This window comes from Harpegnathos saltator, unplaced genomic scaffold, assembly GCF_003227715.2.
Source record: "Harpegnathos saltator strain DR-91 unplaced genomic scaffold, Hsal_v8.6 scaffold676, whole genome shotgun sequence".
Lineage (NCBI taxonomy): Eukaryota > Metazoa > Arthropoda > Insecta > Hymenoptera > Formicidae > Harpegnathos > Harpegnathos saltator.
This window is the reverse complement of record NW_020230511.1, coordinates 793-20317: the sequence shown is the minus strand read 5'-3', so window position 1 is coordinate 20317 and position 19525 is coordinate 793. Positions and strand designations below refer to the sequence as shown.

The 19525-nt window shown below is 40.5% G+C and overlaps 3 protein-coding genes and 1 pseudogene across 6 annotated transcripts; 3 read left to right on the top strand and 1 right to left on the bottom strand.

The window, feature by feature from the left end:
- The first annotated feature begins 27 nt into the window (after positions 1 to 27).
- Positions 28 to 7264, top strand: LOC105184871 (uncharacterized abhydrolase domain-containing protein DDB_G0269086). Of its 4 annotated transcripts, none has more exons than XM_011143982.3 (6): positions 28 to 2076; positions 4224 to 4426; positions 4610 to 4960; positions 5355 to 5357; positions 5569 to 5649; positions 6068 to 7264. In XM_011143982.3, the coding sequence occupies exons 1-6, from the start codon at positions 243 to 245 to the stop codon at positions 6266 to 6268; spliced, it is 2673 nt and encodes an 890-aa protein (XP_011142284.1). In that variant the 5' UTR covers positions 28 to 242; the 3' UTR covers positions 6269 to 7264. The 4 variants fall into 4 exon arrangements, with proteins under 4 accessions (XP_011142284.1, XP_025160929.1, XP_011142285.1 ...); XM_025305144.1 differs by having other exon boundaries at positions 5597 to 5649; positions 6068 to 6253; XM_011143983.3 differs by lacking the exon at positions 5355 to 5357.
- Positions 7265 to 8453: 1189 nt separating this feature from the next.
- Positions 8454 to 12013, top strand: LOC105184874 (WD repeat-containing protein 91). The gene is made up of 8 exons (XM_011143985.3): positions 8454 to 8672; positions 8909 to 9173; positions 9259 to 9374; positions 9632 to 9819; positions 9920 to 10235; positions 10331 to 10452; positions 10536 to 11190; positions 11307 to 12013. The coding sequence occupies exons 1-8, from the start codon at positions 8553 to 8555 to the stop codon at positions 11454 to 11456; spliced, it is 1932 nt and encodes a 643-aa protein (XP_011142287.1). The 5' UTR covers positions 8454 to 8552; the 3' UTR covers positions 11457 to 12013.
- On the bottom strand, positions 9824 to 15594 carry Spt3 (Transcription initiation protein Spt3). The gene is made up of 9 exons (XM_011143984.3): positions 15431 to 15594; positions 15245 to 15360; positions 14933 to 15181; positions 14742 to 14823; positions 13064 to 13294; positions 12667 to 12984; positions 12380 to 12582; positions 12152 to 12314; positions 9824 to 10008 (listed from the first exon to the last, which is right to left on the bottom strand). Exons 1-8 carry the CDS (start codon positions 15465 to 15467, stop codon positions 12177 to 12179), a joined length of 1374 nt encoding a protein of 457 aa, XP_011142286.1. The 5' UTR covers positions 15468 to 15594; the 3' UTR covers positions 9824 to 10008; positions 12152 to 12176.
- Positions 15595 to 16703: 1109 nt separating this feature from the next.
- On the top strand, positions 16704 to 18328 carry LOC109503994 (ropporin-1-like protein; annotated as a pseudogene).
- Positions 18329 to 19525: the final 1197 nt, after the last annotated feature.

Here is a 19525-nt window from a genome sequence, read left to right as displayed (position 1 = left end):
GGCGGCAGCAGCAGCAGCAGCAGCAGCAGCAGCAGCAGCAGCAGCAGCAGCAGCAGCAGCAGCAGCAGCAGCGACCGTGGTAGTGTTAGCGGCGGCAAGGTAGTGGGAGCAGCCTCCGTTTTATTTCTGTCCTGGTCTCGTCGAGGCCGACCTGACGAGTGCACCGCGTGAGTACACCTCTCGCGCGTACGCGAGGAACCGATACGAGAGCACGAGAACCACTAGCGGGGGGTTGTTACGACATGGAGGACAGTTACACGGTGCACAGACGTCGCAAGGCGGCCGCCAGGAAGCGCGAGAAGACACCTGACCCTTCGTCGAGGGGTGCGTCGCGCATGGACGCGACGGACGACGAGGACGAAGAGAGGCGCGCCCGAATGGAGAGGATGGCTGAGGAAGCTGAGAGGATTGAGCGGCCGCAGGATACGCCGAAGGAGCCGGAGAAAAAGAGGGACAAGAAGATGGACCAGCAGCAGGAGCAGCAGCCTGCAGTCAGAAGGAAAGAGAGACAAAACGCGAGGAATTCCGCGAATGTGGATGACATGATTGCTATACGCGCCGAAGTGGCCGCTAAGTCAGCTGGGAATAGTTCGAAGACACGTGAGACTGACGCCGTCGCCGCCGCAACAGTGGCTGACGACAACACGCGGCCGGTAAAACAGACGGTCGAAGTGGCAAACAAAGCTGAAGACGATAGCCCGAAGAGAGAAACGACAAAACCTGAAGTTAATCCTCAGGTCATTCAGGAGAAAGTGGTCCAGGACACGTCGGAGACCCCGAAAGAGACGACTGTCGCCGACGAGGCCGTGAAACCGAGCGAAGCCCGCAAGGTGGAGAGGCGTCTGAAGAGGAAGTCGAAGGAACGCGTCGAAAGGTACAGTCGATCAACGGACTCCAGCGACATGGACGAGAAGAGCGAGTTGAGTCGGAGAAGAACGAAGTCACCCGAGGCAGCGAGAGTTCGGCTGAAGAAGACGAGTGGGAAGAGTCGAAGCAGCAACGATTCGGAGGCCCAGAAGAGAGATGCCGAGAAGTTGAGTCGCGAGAAGAGATCGCCCAGCGGACAGAAGTTGGAAGACACTGAACCACGAACTCAGGAAGGTAAGAAGGAAATCTCCGAGAGGTCGCGTTCGAGACCTTATAGTCAGACCGAAGACATAGAACCCGAGGAACATCCGAAGGCTATGAAGAAGAGCGAGAGCTTCCCGCAGAAGTCCGCCGAGGAGCGCGTTATCAAGAGATCCTCGAGCGATCTGAAGAAACAAATCATCCCGTTGAGCAACGACAGCCTGATCGAGGACTTCGCGAAAGCGCAGAGGCAGTACTTGTTGAGGGAGCGCAGCATCTTGGATCCGGAGCCCGTGGACGAATTTCAAGACGCGGCCGAAGCGAGTCTTCTGAGGAAGCGGAAGTTCAATCTGGCGCACACTGAGAGCGAACAGGAGAAAGTCGTGCAGGAGGTGGCGCAGTCCTCCGACGCAGCCGCCAAGCGGAAGAGCTGGTTCTCTTGGCTGACCTTTTGGCACAGCAAGGAGGACAAGGAGGACAAGGAGGACAAGGAGGATAAGGATGTCGCGGATGAGAAGGTAGAGGATGAACCGAAGCTCCCTGTGAAGGCTGAAGCGGCGAAACAAGAAGCTTCAGAGAAGGTCACGCTGTTGGACTTCTTCCGGGCTCTGCGAGACGTCATCAGCGAGTTCAAGGCCTTCGTGGCGCAGAACCCACGGGAGACGACGATCATCAGGAGAATGCGCAATCGTTGCGTCGCTGGGCTGATACTGATAATCATTTACTGCGGTCTCGGTGCCTTCGTCTTCCGGTTCGTCGAAGGCGCCTTCGAGACTTTCTACAAGTGCGGCGTGAAACGCGTGAAGAGAGACTTCTTGGACACTCTGTGGAACTACAGTCATAACTTGCGGGAGGACGACTGGAAGAGCATGGCGCGCAGGAAGCTGATGGAGTTTGAGGAGCAGCTGCACACCGCGCACGAGGCCGGCGTGCACAGCTATAGCGGCCAGAAGAGCTGGAGCTTCTTGAACGCGGTCGGATATTGTCTCACTGTCATCACCACTATCGGTGAGGATACGTCTTGGGGCGCGTTGAGCCGGGACTTCCTTTTTCATTCCTCCTCCGCCCCCTCTCTCATTCTCTCTTCCTGAGCCAATAAGCTATGCTAAAGTCTTCTTTTAGCATCGCTCTTTGGGTATTCATAGCCAAATCTTATATTTAAGATCGTCTTAATTTTATCTGAGGATACTGAGGTAGCTTTTACATCATCTTAAAATGAACTTAAGACGATGTTAAATATAAAATCGGACTATGGATACTTTCGTTCGTCTTTCCGCGACGAAGTTTCAGTTCAGCGGAGATCAGGGATGTTGAGAGCAAAGTTAGCGCAAAGTCAAGGGGGGATATGTATTCCCGTGGTGGGTTTCGTCGGAAGTAACTTCTTCAGGTAGAAGGCAGTTTCGCTGAAAGTTGTACTTTCTCTATCTCTATCTCCGTCTTTATCTTCCATTCGATGTCACAGTCATATTTAAAATGTCGGCAGCTTGACGGCGCTTTATCGATCAGCCTAAAAGGGTGAATTGGCGTTCTATCAGTGATGCACTTTATTCGACACGACGTAAGCGCAAGCGAAATGCAGATAGATATATTCGCGTTGAGAGCTGAGCGCGAAAGTTTCGCGCCCCGCTTGACGCAAAAGGTTTTATGGATTCCATATTGATTTTCTGACACGCGAATGCAGCGAAATTCTGATGTGTCGTGTCCGCGGTGTGTCAAAGGAATTGCGCACGCGTTGTTTCTGAGTGGAAGTTGAGTCAAAACAGCGGACGTGTTTCGTTCAGCATAAGGGGGAATATTTCTATCGGGAGATCGATATTGTGTCCATTTTGGACTAAAGCCGATAGAACACTCAAATGCGAGGATTAATGTTTATTTTGTTTATTGTTTATAAAATTTTTGATTTTTTTCTATTATATTATAATTTTGGGCTTTCAACATGTTAATTTTATTATCATCAAGTATCTCCTTTATTAATGTATTTTAATTTTTATGATTTTTTTCTATTATATTATAATTTTGAGCTTTCAATGTATTAATTGTATCAATTATCAAGAATCTTTTTTACTAATGCATTTTATTTTTCATACGCAACATGCGTGTTTATCAGATATTTCAGAGATATCTCTTAGATGTGTTTCCTTGAAGATGTTTCTAGGTATCTCAAGACTTGCATATTATCCAGATATAATTCAATAATACCATCATAATCATGTGGATAATTTTTTCTGAATCAGTTGGAGAAATCGATTTGTTAGAATTTGGGCATCGATGCGGTTTAAATCGTGAGGCGAACGCGATCGAATTTGGATCGTGAGAGTAAAAACGCTCATGGTTGTTCGGCGGTATCATTAATTTTGGTTATGCAACGCTCACGACTTCTAAGATTGTCTAATAAACCTGCGGGGAAGCGCACGTTTGTGATCATGCAGGTGGGACCGTTCAATCGTATTATTCGCTGAGTCAGTCGCGCTGGTTGTTTCTTTGATCGCGCGAGCCAAGATATATGCGATTTACGAGAAAACAACAACCGTCACACTGAGCACGGTCGGTTGAATAATCTAAATTTAGATTTACTCGCGACGTAAATGCTTGTTGCTCGCGCAACGTCGATTCAGATCGACGCAGACAAAACAGGCAACGACCGTTGGGAATTCATGCTATACATGCGCCCTGCAACTGAATTTGATAATGCGACAGTTGAATTGAAAATTTCGAGGAAATACAACATATCAATATGTGTCTGAAATCAATACGATATAAATATTACATACGATCTTCCCGTGCTAGCGGTTGAGCCGTAAAAGGGATGATATCTCGTGCAAAAATAAATAAGAAACATAGAGTAATATTTTCGCACGAGATTGTTTCAGAGGAAATAAACTTTCCTGAAAATAACGACAATATTCTTTCTTTACGCGACTGCTATACGCATTGTTTGAATTGTTGTTGAAAAGCTACGTAAGGGCTTTGTTGATTTTCTCGAGAATAAAATTTTGCAACCAAACGTTTTTATTCCACATTTCTGCACTTTATTCTTGCACGGGAGGAAAATCATCCCTTTCTCATTATTATTCTCATTATTCCGTCATGTATACCTCGTATAATATCGTAGTATCGTGCGCGTAATTGCTAAACTGGAAGATTCCCGATTTCAGGATACGGACATATCTCACCGAGCACAAACACGGGCAGAGCCATTACAATCGTGTACGCGATCTTCGGTATCCCGATGTTCCTCATTATCCTGGCCGACTTCGGTAAATTATTTACGCGCGGTATAAAGTTCCTGTGGGCATTCGTCAGGAGATTATACTACACTGGCAGCTGCCGCAAAGTTCGCCGCACCGTTCCCGTTCAGGTGACACTTTTCCGCACTTCTCCATTTTGCTTGATTTTTCACCGTTATTTTATTCGTATCTTTAATTTTATTCTGTCCTCACTCTTTTGTGCTTTCTCTTTCTTCTTTGTTTGTGTCTTTGATTTCTCGCTCGATCTGTTCCGTCGAGTATCCCGCTCCAAATTGTCTCGTTGGAAATTGCAGGAGGTCATGAAGGGCGTGCAGCTCGTCTACGATCTCGCAAAGTTCCGGAGGCCCTCGCAGATGAATCCTGAGGAGATCGAGGAGATGCAGAAGCAACAGGTGCAGCAACAGCAGACGGTCCTGAACCTGGACGCGAACGCGCCGGACTCGCCGGGAACACCCGCGTTGTCGGCGTTCGCTATCGACGACGAGTTCAATTTGCCGATTTCGGTGGCGATATTCATCCTGCTAGGCTACATATTCGTAGGCGCCACTCTCTACTACATGTGGGAGGATTGGGGCTTCTTCGAGAGCTTCTACTTCGTCTTCATCTCCATGAGTACTATCGGTTTCGGCGACTACGTGCCAAAGGTGACTATCGGGACTGAATGTTGCTTACACGTTGGTTTTGTGATGTCTTGAAGATAAATCTTCGTGTAGACGGTACCTTGCATCTAGATTTTTTCATTGACTTGTAGACATCGATTTATAACGATCGATCGTAGTCGGGAGAGACAAAGTCGGCACGGAGTCGAGGTAGAATCGATAGAAATTAGCGGGAGCTGGTCTCACGTTGGTCTGACCCATCCTCATTTGCTTCGTACAAGGTCAACGAGTTCGCGAATTCGGTTTGATTTGCCCTTAGCGTTCCTTTCGATTAGCCTCCGATCGAATCTCGCTTGCAATCCTATGACAGTCTGCGTCTTGTGTATAGTAAACAATTAACTCACTTCTCGTGTTTTCTCTCTTTCACGGTGGCGTTCAGATGGTAAGCTTCTTCATATACTCATACACACACACAAACACGATATTCCTCCTCAACAAACCCGCACATCATCGTAACGTATTAGTTGTTCCTTTTCTTTTCGCACGCTTGTTTTCTTTCGCGCGCTACGTCGTTCCGCTATGTTAGTGAACACGCCAACGCATACGTGCCGCCCAGAACAGAATCTAACGGATTCATTGATTGATTGATTTAGCATCCCATATACATGATGTGTTCGATAGTATACCTGGTGTTCGGCCTGGCCCTCACGTCCATGTGCATCAACGTCGTGCAGGTGAGTGGTAAAAGTTGATTAAAAAGGATAAAAATATGTGGACATATTTTAGTCTTTCAAACAAGAACAATCCAGCTTTCAATTTCCAACAGAAATTTCCTCTTGTTGCTCAAAGTCTCGTTTGCAATATCCAAACATTTATCTTCATGAGTTGACAAATACTTATATCGTGGGAACGAATATTAAATTAACTTTTGTCCTAAAAAATAGACTGGTCCTCAACTTACATGTTAATTAGATTGTCTTTATAGCTAAATTTTATATCGCACTCTCTCATGGCGTTCTTAATCGTTCGCAGATTACTATATTTATCTCATGTCGCTAATTTTACGACACAAGCACAGTGTGAGGATCCCACCGAAATTATGCATTGAGAAGATCACTAATCCGATCTAATTAACCCGATTCGCGTTGCCAGGTGATGCTGTCGGATTCGTTCAGGCAGGCGAGCCAGAAGATCGGAGCCACGATCGGCTTCGAAGTCGCCGAGGACGATAATTCGGTGAAACCAGCGGTACCGCCGCCGGTTGAGGTCGCAGACGTCCATGTGAGCATGAAGGAATCCGAGAGCGGCGAGAAGATCGCGCCCAAGGCCAAGCAGGAGGATGTCGACTTGTAGATGCATTTCTTCTAAAAACTCTCGACCCGATCGAGCGATTGCTCGCTCGCTCACTCGTTCATCCGTTCGTTCGCTCGCGCTCTCGTTAGCTCATTTCGCGAAACGCGTGCGATCTATCCGGCCTTAAGAATACTCGTCCGCTGGCTTACGCAACACGGAGACGCACTAATTGCCGCTGCACGCTCGTAATCAAAGCTTCGAGGTACAAATACGTCGTCGAGGTCGTCTTTACGCGACGAGATTTTCGCGACTCGTACGCGGCCGAAGATAACGAATTTCTTGGACTGTTCGTTTGTCGGGGTTGTGTTTGTGAATGTGAATTTTCATCGAATCGGATGATTGATTCCGCTTAATAAATTTTTCGCTGGTATCACATTAAAGGGAAAAGATAATAAGAGCCATCGCAAGCAGATAATTGAAATACATAGTCTTGTTTCAAACGGTGAAACCAATGTTTTTATGGCCTAAGAGAAAATTTCAATGCAAAAAATGCTTATACGTACAAAACAATAATATTATTTGCGCATTGTCGAACCTAAAATACTGCGGATGGTTTTCATCAATCTTTTTCTTTAATGTGATTGGATATCAGAAAGCTTTACTTAATATTATTTCAGCTAGTCTAATCAATACTCGTGTGGATCAATACTCGTTTTTTCTTTTTTCTTTTTTTTTTGGAGGAACCTGCCATAAATTCAGATTCCAAGTTCGACTCTGAGTTTTCGTGAATGTGCATTCGAAATGAAGACGAATCGTATATCGGCGGCGTGTCAGCGATGGAATTTCTAAAGCACAATTATACGTCCGTCTATTGTTGAAATCGCGTTAAGCGCGCGCGGTTCTCTCGAATAAGTGTATATATTTCCGAGGCGCGCACAAAAATGATGATGGCGTTCTCGCGCGATACCGGGGATCTAATTGCGTTTGCCGATGAGTGACACATATGCGGGTCTTTTCGTCTAGGAAGAGACGAGATTCGTCGACTATTTTTGTGAATAGTACACCGAACAGAGAAACAAATATCGTCACTTCGCAGCCGCGCTCTTGCCAAATGTTCGCGGGTCAGATATACTCGCGACTTATTTTTTGTAGTCTAGTGTCTTTTGACAATAAACCTAAGGAAACGCGTATTTTGTATATTTTGTAGTTCATGCGATCCGAGTATTTTGCCTTCTGAGTTGATTCTGACGTACCATACGATGGTATGTATGCGAAGCGATCGACTTTGATGGTTCATCCTCGGTTCGCAAATTTTAATCTTTTCTCTGCGACGAATTATTTCGACTAATGAATCTCCCGTTAGGCTCGAAAGGAAGCTTACAGCAATACAACTTTCTTGTACAAGGGGAATGTACTATTGGAAAAAATATGGAATATATACGTAAAAAGATGTGAACATATTCAAATACTTATAAAATACTTCTATATTCGAAACCGACGAATTTTGAATTTTATGATATGGCTTTTTTTGAATATTCCTATTTGATCTCGTCTATTTTTCGTAGATACGTCATTATTTGTTAACGTAACATTGTAACATCTAATAAATTAACCCCAGACAAAACAGTTGCAATTTTCGCGACGGAGACACAAACATTCGTGCCTTTTTAAAAATGAAAGAAAATTAGCTGTTGGACGTTTACGGAGGATACGGCGCAATGATTCCTGCGTGTGATGGAATCTAACCCATAATCGTCGCTACTTGGCAGGGATATTATTTTCGTTCTACGTTAAAGAAACCAAAGTGAATGGCTTGGTGAATATATTGCATCTTTGCGATTTTACTACTCGTTGAAAATTCACGTAAATTATGAAAAAAAAAAGCTATGTGTATAAATTTATTATTATAATAAGATACTTATATTAATATTATTGTACTTATTATTATTGAATTTACTTACAAATAAATGTATAAGACGATACTATGATCGGACTATTTTAATTTTATGTCATATCTAGCGTATTTCTCTTGAATAATTGGTCAGTGACGAACTCACCAATAAACGATTAACTTTAAATGTCTGAGGTGACAATGTAGAGACGTGTTCCTTGAAATTTGAGTCAAAGTGAATCGATCTCGTTATTCGTCAAGAATCAAGCACTCGAATCGAGATTCAATCGATACGAAACTCGCACATTTTTACCTTCTATGCCGTTTCATTGGCACCCCTGTATCAAGACAAAATGTTGTAGCTTCAGTGGGGACCCAAGATGGCCGGAGGATGACAACATACAGCTGTCAGTTGGTGCGAACGACAAACATTTTAAAGGGATTGGAGGGAAAATGTCTCACATTCAGTATGTGGACGAGTTGGTTAAGGAGTATTTGCTCTTCCGAGGCTTTAGTCAGACTTTGAAGGCTTTCGACAATGACCTGAAGGCGGAGAAAGAAAAAGGATTCAGGGTAAGAGTAGTTATAAAGAAACAGTAAACGTAGAGATAATGTGCAGACTATAAAGAAACGCGATAGGACGTCGAGTAAAATAAGGATATCGCTCGCAAAAATTTTATGATAATTGTACGGCAATTGTTTGCGTATACTGACTATCAGAATGCTCTTCATGTTTATCAATATATGAAAATTCATTTTACCAATTACGACGACTCAAAAATATCTCCATATCATGTCTGATCAAACAGGTAGACAAGATAGTGGATCAATTAATGCAATACATATATAATTACGACTTGGCATCATTGAGGGAATTATGGGGACACTTGGATACTAGAATGTTTTGTCGACTGGAGAGTCACTTCACACCTGCCATCAGAAAACTGGAGAATGCCGTGCTGAAAATGTACCTGGTGAATGCAGCAGTGAATGGTAAACAAGACAGAATTCAGGAATTTTTTACCAAAATGGCACCAGAATTACAGGGTCACTCAGAATGGAAGGAGTGGTTTGGTATATATGTCTTATTTATTTTAAATATCTATAATAATGCTAATGTACATGTGGAATTTTAATTACTTTCTATATCATATTGCAGCATTTCCCTTTATCAAGAATCCTGAAGACAATCCGACTTATTCCGTGCATTTTAGTAAACAGTGGCATGATACTATGTTGGTATCTTTACATAATTTCCTAGCAACAATTTTTCAAGTAAGTAAAAGAATATTTTTGCTGTACTCTATATGTATATATATATATATATATATATATATTTTAATATTATCTAAAGTTCATATAATAAGAAATTAATTAGTAAACTAGATGCAGATATTTGTTTGACTGAATAATGATGAATATTTTGTTGATAAATTCTTGTCAAAACATAGTGCAAAATTAATTATGCTGAAGTATGATACAGGATACAATGCTGATTAGATTTATAGAAATTTAATATGCGATTATCATAGTGCATGCCACAACCAACGTTACTCACGATAGATGAGGATACAAACAAGTTAAAACGACTGCAAGAGGAGAATGAATTACTGAGGCAACGACTGAGCGACTCTATTAAGATAGAGAGCGTGTCGGATGTGAACCCAGGCCCAGCACCCCAATATCCACAAATTATGGACGACTTTTACATTATTGCTCAGTATGTATCCGTCTACCTCGTGTCTTATATAAAATAGAAAAGAAAAAGATGAAAGAAAGGCTTTTTCAATCTAACACAAATTTTGGTACTTAAATAATAGAGAATCGCCGCTACTGGAAAATCCTAAGACACTGCGAAATCTCATAAGGAACATTGGCGGCGGGTCCAGTCCAATTTTAAGTAGAAAACCTGCAACAAACATAAAGAAACTGGTGGAACCTGAAGCGAGCGCGACGAAACGCACGAACACGAAGGGACGAGTGAACTCGATTAGCAAGTCCGAAGCAGTCGCCAAGAGGAGCATCAGCTGTGATTCAAGATTAAGTAGTTCTAGGAAAAGAGACTCTTCTATGGATACTGCTGTCGAGAGGAAGACTAAGGAAAAGATAGATTCCAGTTATATTCTTCTAAGTCAGGTACACAACGTCGAGACAGTTATCCCGACTTCCGGAATATATTTTTATATTCGTGATTGTCTCAATTATTCATATGATACGCGAAACGTTTGCAGGAGGAATATACTGAACACAAAACCTCCATAATTCAATGCAAGAGCAACGCTAGCGGATCGTACGTCGCAACGGGCGATGCCGACGGTATCATTAAAGTATGGACACCGATTCCCTCACCAAAGCAAGTCAATTCTATACTTTACATAATTTTCTCTAGCACACGGCGCCGCGACACGCATTCCTCACTGTCGATATTTCTCTCAGGACCGTTACCACGTTCACTTCCGCCACGGCGAATTCTAACAAAGCCATCACTTCGTTAGACTGGATATCAAAGAACGAACGCTACTTTCTACATGGCGACAACAACGGCTTAATCCAACTACATGACACGCGAGACTGCAAAACGCTCTGGGAAATTCAGCACGAGAATTCGCGTATCGTTACGCTGATCTGCAATCCGACGGAATCGACGTTCGTTTGCTCCGTGTCGAACGGCAACGAGGGCAAGCTGTTGTTGTACGACATCAAAACTAGGAAACTCGAGAGAACCCTGTCGATGGAGCAGAACGTCACCGCTCTGTGTTCCGCTTTCAATCACAACGGCCAATTACTTATCACGGGGCTGTCCAATGGCAATATATTAATACACGACCTTCGGCAAAATGAGATAATCGACAATCTCAATTGCCACTCTAGCCCGATAATTGACATAGAATTAATTAACGATTTCACGAACATATGCGCGCAAAGCGAGGACGGTAAACTATGCCAAAGAAGTTTAAATCATTCGGGTAAGATTTTGTGGGAGACCAAGATCAAGATCGAGAAAAACCCTGTACATGGGAAATTGTTCACCTTCGATCAAAGCGGGAGTTACATGTTACTCTGCACGCAGACCGGAGGCAATATATACAAGGTATGTGTGCGTTAGATTTAATTAATCCGATAATATTTCTTTACGAACTTGTGCAGATTCATGCTCAATCTTCGTCTATATATTCCTACCAAACTAACGTTCTCGTCTCACTGCAGATGCCACCAGGCGCTCAAGGGAAAATTTTAGAGCTAGGCGGACACAAGGGTACTCTATGTTGCGACTGGTCAACTGCCAATCAATCTGGGACTTGTATAACCGGTGGTGCGGAAGGAAAGGCACGAGTGTCGACGCTACTTTCACCATGATATAGGAACAAAATTAGTATTTGTGTAAATTCGTAAGATAAATAGCTACTAAATTACATCGATGGAAAAAATATTGTAGATATTATTTTATTCGCTGTATCAAAGTCTTGGCAGTGAGTGACTGTAGTATAAGAATATGTCAAGATTTCGAGACGTTACATCATGTATATCGCCAAAGCGTTGGTAATTTTGTGTAAAAAGAAAAAAAGAAAAAAAAAAGAGGAAATCAATATATTTTATGGGAAGTACAATGAATGCCAATGTATCGTGTATCTCGGTAGTTATTAGTAGCAACTGTAATATAATTGTCTTTTATCTTTGAAAAGAGCAATCAGGGACTACTAAACGTAAAGTGTACAAAGAAAAAATATTTATAGGAAAGATGTTATGAAAGATTTCTGGTGTTATCTCTGCGTAACGATTTTATTCAGTTTTGTAATCTAACTAAAAGAGATGAGAGGAAAAAGACAGTTGCAACATGATCGTATGTAATGTTATGGATTAAAAAATGTACAAGTGAGGAAAATGTCAATAAATACGAGTCAATTTTAGAATTATGGGTGTTGCATGTCATTCTCTAATATCTCCATGGACAACTATAATTACAGTTGCAACATAAACTAATCATATTTTCTTGTGTGGATATTTTCCATTGTTATTTTAGAACATTTGATAATCATAATTGAGTCTCTTACCTCTTTTTCCTTCAATTCTGTATATCTAACAGGAAAGGAGTTTTAAGTGTGGTCTTCGCATAGACCATTTATTAAATGGGCCTGTCATAGCTAGCTGTGGAGACCAATATCTCCTAAGGGCTTCGGATATCTCTGAAGGAGTTAGTGGTTTTGTTGCGACACTCTACAGGGAAAGAAATAAAGAAATGTATTGTATGTTTTATAATTTTCATAAACTACAATACATACCTTGCCATGATAATAATGGCTTGCAATGTACGGTTTGTATGTAAATGGATTAACATGGTTCAATCGTTGTCGGTCTATGGGATCACCATGTATTTTACTTTGATCTTGCCGGACCAGAAAGGCAAGATCGACAATTTGAGCAACTGTTTCATAGGCCAGATAACCTAAGATTGTATATGCTTGTTTCGAAAGTGTGATATCTCCTGTAATTTATGAAATATATATATAGTATATATACATACACATATACACAAGAATGTTAAAGATTATGCTAAACAGTATCTTACCATCTGTGCAAACCCAATCACTGAATTTATGGCGATTTTTGTTTGCAAAGGATACACGACGTGCTTTACTATACTTCATATAACGTATCTCATCCATGGATCTTGTCACTATTTCTGCACGAACGCATCTTTGTTGTTTGATATCATCCATATTGGATGGTGTATTTTCCAGAAGTTCACCTGTGTTATCAATCTGTTCTAGGAAACTTTGAAATGGTAGTTTTTTACTAATATCATTCAGCTGGTCAGCATCGGTTATGTTTTCTGGCATATCAGTCTCCAAAATTTTATTAACTGAACATCCTAATTCCTTCAACTCTGAAAAGAATATTTTCAAAATAGTAGCAAGAACAATTACACAATGTATTTATAATTGAAACTTTCAGCATATATTTACCAAGATATCTAACAAGACGACGAAGTTTAACTTTGTCTCTACGCAATAAGAAAAGGAGGTCTTCTCCACTAAGGATATTGCTTTTTGTTGAACTGGCTCGTCTGTCAGCAATCTCACAACTTCTCTTGACAATTGCTCTCATTTGCTGCAATACAACTTCTTCTATGATTTTTGCAGATTCAAACAATGGTTCACTGCTGTCACCAAATCCATGCATCATTTGCCGGATTTCTGTATAAATGCAAATTTTAATAATAAACATTTATTTTGCATAATTACTAAATTCAATTAATATTTATTAAACATACAATTATTGGTAACAAATATTGCAATCTACGATAAAATCGATACAAAAAAGAAACATCGTTTGCATTAAGTAAGTTTTAAAGATATTATATAAAATATATTATGAAGAATTTCGTTTTTGTTTTTTCTATATTATATATATATATATATATATATAAAGGTCAGTATATAACTTTGTAAAATATTTTAAACATACCGTGAATATAATTCACTGCTTCAGTAATTGTTGGTTTTGTAAATGATGCGTCTGTCATTTTCGCTTGTAGTACTTAAAAATCACTTAAAAACATAAAAGCTCTCTGACTTGATGATATTTGATATCTTCCCTTCTTCCTTCAATAGATGGCTCTGGGCCTGTGAGAGTAAGGCCTGGTCTACAATAGGTGTTGTAAGCTGTAAGCCATAAGAATTGACCAATTATAGCCGGTTATTTTTGTAATAATCGACTGTGATTCGCTAATTCTTACGGCTTACAACTTACGACACGTATTGTAGACCAGGCCTAAGGTGTAAGTGTAAGTCTCTGTATTACCGGCATGACAAATTTCCTAACGTCGTGTGTCATTTTTAACAATTTATTTTTCGCAAAGTAGAGCCGAGCGACGATTTTAACTTCCAGATTCGGCTTCTACACGCCAAAATACACAAGATAGGTGAGTTTGAGCGAAATCCAAGGTGAAGCCCGTCTTCTAAATAATTACTTTATCTTGTTATATCTCCTAAACTACAAGCGACCCTCCTATAGTTATATTAGGAAAAGTTATTCAGAATTTCATGCTTTATAACATATTTCAAAATAAATGCAATCGGAGAAGTGTCCCCTTTTCTATATATTTACCAAGACCAAAGACTAATCACAAGAAACTTTTCCCATAAATTAGATATTTTAATTTAAAATAATAATTGTTATTAACATTAGCATTAACATTAATATTAATAATTTAAAAATATTCTTTTCTGCTTCTCTGTAATGTTTATTTTTTCAATTTTACTCTATCTTTCTAATAATTAACTCAACTAAAAATAAAATTCAAGTAAAAGTAATAATAATTGCAGATTATTTGCTATTGCAAATTATTGTCATGTTTACTTTCCTCTGTAAACATTATTGTATAATTATAAGATATATACTTGAAAGGTAGAAAAAATACATATATTAGTTTAGTGATATATTCATTGTTTAGCTACATCTTCTGGTACAACTTTGGCTACTTTCCGAAATTCTTTGCTCATGGATTTTGGACATTGCATTTGTGTCCAGCTGATTGGTACCATAGTCACACCTATTAAATTATTGAAATAAAAGAATAAAGAGGAACATGTATACACACACATATTTGTACATATTGTATATATATGTACAAATTTTTACCTTCTTCACTATGGGCTATAACTACTCCTAATTCATTTTCTGCAGTACTTAGTTGATAAGTATGAGCTTCTGTCATTGGCATCTATCAAAAGATATAGGAAGAAACAACAGCTGAATATTTCTGATACCTAAATATTAGATTAGAAAGATCTCTGTTATCTAATAGTCTTAGATGTCATGTCAAAGGATACAACTCTTGCTAAAATTATATCTCCTGCTCTATAGGATTTATACATGTCTATTTTATCTTTGTCATGTGCTCTTACATCTTCTTTCCTTAAAATCCCTCTGTAAGGCCTTGTCAGTACTATATCACCTACACACTTAATACTGCATTTACAAAATCTCTGATTAACTAGAATCACCATTGCTGTAACAATATCTCCTGGCGTAGGAATGATACTTTGTTCTGTTATACCATGTACTTGAATTATACGAGTCTACAACATGTACTTAAAGATATTTATTCTGTTACAAGTAAAGAAATATATATATATACTTACTTTATCATTCGTTTCTAATTTTACAATACCAGCAAGTTTTGAATAAATGTAACCTTGCTGCTCGTATGTCCCGGGTCCTGCTATATTAATTTTGTCACATACACATAATCTTTGTCCTTTAACAAGAAAATTAATTTAATATAACATAAATGTAAGATTTTACAAATTAAAGAACATATAATTTACCAGGTACACAAATAATAAGTTCTTCGTTTTCTTCCATTATTTTATCTTATGCTCTTTTCATCATATATACCAGTATTAATGTTAACGAAACAGGTCATATTAAATCACATTACAACCAGACAAAAGGAGAAAGGTCATGGGTTGCTTTCAGCTGAACCAAGTGTGGAAGCGCTCTCTGTACAACCGTGTGCATGAACTACGATGTCAATGTCCACAGTTACCGACGAAATACTATAAACAGAGAGGAACCTCAGAGCGACCAACACGTTTTCGGCGACACCGACTTTCCGCACTGGGAAAGGGCGTCATCTGCATCCATTTTGAGAGAGGAACTACGATGCTACATTCACTTTCAGGTCTCGGCGGTAAAACCTGCATATGGTGGCAGTCCGTGCTACATCCACATTCAGACGGTTTATGTTCGTGCTACAACCATAATAACGTACTTGACAAGCACGGTCTCGCACATTGTTATGCCTAACATGAATTAACATGTTAACATGCGCAAAATAAAAGAATTGAGATTGTGTATGATTAATATCATGAAGATTATATATGACATATATCGTATAAATACAGGATGTCCGGTAATTAGCTGCCAACCCGAAGTGTGAAGGTAGATCGGGTTAAGACAAACATAAAAGTTCCATACCGTTTTGCGAGATTCGCAATAATTATTAAGTTATTAATTACAGATGAGCGCGGGCTGAGACGAATGAATGGAGAAGTGTCGTAGCAGAGAGAAGAACATCATTAACATGGATGTGGGTGACGTGGATGTGAATGTGAATGCGGATGGGGATGAGGGTGTGGATGTGGATGCGGATGAGGGTGTAGATGTGGATGTACATGTGGATGTGGAAGATGAAAATGCAACTAAAAGCTTTAGGAAAACCTATGAATTTAGATATTTGGCATAACTAACGACAATTTATCTTAAATAATAATACAAAAAAATCAATATATTAAAAAAATATCAAAACATTATAAAACTTAAAAATACCTGTATATTGTAAGAATAAAAGTATAATTCATATTTTGTTGCCTTCATTATCTGTTTTATATTATACAAAAATATATTAATATATATATTAAGAAACAAATATACATATTTTAGAAACTTCATATTCAAGATAGGCACATAAAAATATCGTACATATTTATAAAATTTCTCCGGCTCGCATATGATTTATATATATGATCTATATATATGAATAGGCCAACTAGATAGTAGCGTCTGCAACTTTTCTGCAACTTTTTGGTCATTACGGACATGGAAATACACGGGCAAAATAGGTGTGTCGGAGGGGGATGGTCAGAGACAGTGATAAAAAACAAACAAACAAACCTAACAAAAGCTGCAAGAAATAAAGCATCAGTGCGCAATGTGACGTAATCAAAGGACTGCACAACAATATCACCAAGTAATTAAAATCTTTTTTAAAAGAGGTACGACAGGGATTGTCCGGCAGGGATATCGCGGTGCCGGCTAAGTTGTCGATGATCTTGAAGCAGTTCTGTATATCCATACGTAGCCGTATGATCTGCTCAAGTGGTCCAGCTCGTACTTTCGCGCGTTGGCGGACGGCGAGGAGCCGCTGGCTAAGTCACAACTGGAATATCCGCTGCCAAGTACCGCCTCCGGTCTGACTCTCCGGGCTTCCTCAGGGTGCTGTTGCGACAATTTGGAAGTAGATATCGCTCTGAGACGTTCCTCAATTGACGAAGAACATGAGGAAAGAAAGCCCGCTTTTAAAAAAAATCTATAATACGCAAGTAGAGTTCTGCTTGTGTTTCTCTTCGACCTTGTCATTTATGATTTGTACCACTAATTACAAATAGTAATTCTCTTGCTATTGTTATTTTAACAATATATACAAAACATGATGATTTTAAATTTTATTAATTACAAGTTCAAAGAGAAATATAAGCAAGAAGAAAACGAGACGAAAAAAATACAAGTAGAATTTTGATTTAAATTCTGTCGCGAATTTTAAATTATCTTAAAGTAGGCTTACACTCTTGATATAACATTCCAACATATTCATTACTTCTCGTTGCAGATTATAACAAAACTCTACCCTTGGAGGCGATCGCGTATTGTTGTTTCTGCGTGGGATTGTTTCTGCTTGAATCGTCGGGACTTTCAGACGATCGCGACGATCGGCCAGTTTCGCCGTAACTGCCAAATGAAGAGGTTCTTGGCTATCGCTGTGGGTCTCCTTGGCGGCAACCTGACTGAGACAATGATCATGTCTGCCAGTTGTTCAACCACGAGGCCGACAGTGGCTCCGCGATGATTCCGCTCAGTTTGTTCATACAGATATACGAGTAAGTGCCCGGAGAACATGAATATGTTTTAAGACGTCATGAAGACGTCACGGAGAAGCAATGAGACGTCTCTTGGACACGCATGTTGCACGAGGAGTTGGCAAGTCGACGGAACAGCGGCACTGACAGACGTTTTTCCGACATTTTTTGAACGTAACTGTTGTGATCGAGAGGTACCTGGCGAGATTGGTGTGTGACGGTAATGAGATGAGTTCCTGCGACGAGGAGACAAGCACACGCAAGGACAGCTCCATCCATCACACATCTTCCGTGAACAGCCAGGACACCGACGCGGACGTTAATTTGGAGTCAATGTCGAAGGACGAGGTCGACTCGTACTCAAAGAGTACGTTGTCCTCCTTGTCAATGTTCTCTAGTATTGAGCTGTCATACAGAGTTCCTCTCACGTATTCGTATTTTCCTCCGGCACCCGATCTATCGACGGAACCGATAGCAAGCACTTCGTTGGACAGGGAAGAGAAACTGGGTGCTTCGATCGGCAGGGATCGCGCGGGTAAGAGTACTACGTGTGGCATGAGTTTGGGGCACGAAGGACGCAAGCAATAGCGACGAGAGTGTCCACCGCAACTGAGAATGACGCGAGAACAACGTGCCGCCTGAATGTACCCAATAATCGATCGGACATTTCCCGTTAAACATACTCTTGGAGAAATTCATCAATCGTGAGCTCGTGATATTGGATACGCCAAGTTTGGCTTTTTCGACGGTAGTATTCTACGAGAGAAACATGACACATAAAATTACCGATTCTTCAGATTTCGAACGTTTAAATAGTTATATTTTCAGTTACATTCAGATATATTTTAAGTCGTCGATCTTTAATGGTAAAGTATACATTTTTAGAATCATGGATTTAAAAATTATAAATTTATATAGTTATAGATAAAATCAGTCATAGATTAATCTTCGATATCTCCTAAACGGTTAGAGTTACAGGCCTGGGACTGGCACCAAAATAAAGTCCTCTCAAAACCCTACATTTTGGACTACATGGACGACTCTCTACTCCCAGTAGAAGCGGAGATATCGACGGAGGAAGGCTGGATATCGACGGAGAAAGGCTGGAAAATTTTAATCTTCCATATCTCCTAAACGGTTAGAGATACAGGCCTCGGTCTGGCATCAAATTAAAGTCCTCTCAAAACCCTACATTATCGACTACATGGACGACTCTCTACTCCCAGTAGAAGCGGAGATATCGACGGAGGAAGGCTGGATATTGACGGAGAATGGCTGGAAAACTTTAACCTTCGATATCTCCTAAACGGTTAGAGATACAGGCCTGGCTCTGGTACCAAATTAAAATCCTTTCAAAACCCTACATTTTGCCGTAAATGGCGACTCTCTACTCCCAGTAGAAGCGGAGATATCAACGGAGAAAGGTTGGAAAACTTTAATCTTCGATATCTCCTAAACGGTTAGAGATACAGGCCTGGCTGTGGTACCAAATTAAAGTCCTCTCAAAACCCTACATTTTGGACTACATGGACGACTCTCTACTCCCAGTAGAAGCGGAGATATCGACGGAAGAAGGCTGGATATCGACGGAGAAAGGCTGGAAAACTTTAACCTTCGATACCTCCTAAACGGTTAGAGATACAGGCCTCGGTCTGGCACCAAATTAAAGTCCTCTCAAAACCCTACATTATCGACTACATGGACGACTCTCTACTCCCAGTAGAAACGGAGATATCGACGGAGGAAGGCTGGATATCGGCGGAGAATGGCTGGAAAACTTTAACC

Coding starts and splice junctions, on each gene's coding strand:
- LOC105184874 (XM_011143985.3), top strand. CDS start 8,553: ATGTCTCACATTCAGTATGTGGACGAGTTGGTTAAGGAGTATTTGCTC. Junction 10,236..10,330: donor GTTATATTCTTCTAAGTCAG/GTACACAACGTC, acceptor AAACGTTTGCAG/GAGGAATATACTGAACACAA. Junction 11,191..11,306: donor CCGGAGGCAATATATACAAG/GTATGTGTGCGT, acceptor GTCTCACTGCAG/ATGCCACCAGGCGCTCAAGG.
- LOC105184871 (XM_011143982.3), top strand. CDS start 243: ATGGAGGACAGTTACACGGTGCACAGACGTCGCAAGGCGGCCGCCAGG. Junction 2,077..4,223: donor CACTGTCATCACCACTATCG/GTGAGGATACGT, acceptor TCCCGATTTCAG/GATACGGACATATCTCACCG. Junction 5,650..6,067: donor TGTGCATCAACGTCGTGCAG/GTGAGTGGTAAA, acceptor TCGCGTTGCCAG/GTGATGCTGTCGGATTCGTT.
- Spt3 (XM_011143984.3), bottom strand. CDS start 15,467: ATGGAAGAAAACGAAGAACTTATTATTTGTGTACCTG. Junction 15,361..15,430: donor ACTTATTATTTGTGTACCTG/GTAAATTATATG, acceptor TTCTTGTTAAAG/GACAAAGATTATGTGTATGT. Junction 13,295..14,741: donor TATAGCCCATAGTGAAGAAG/GTAAAAATTTGT, acceptor GCATTTATACAG/AAATCCGGCAAATGATGCAT.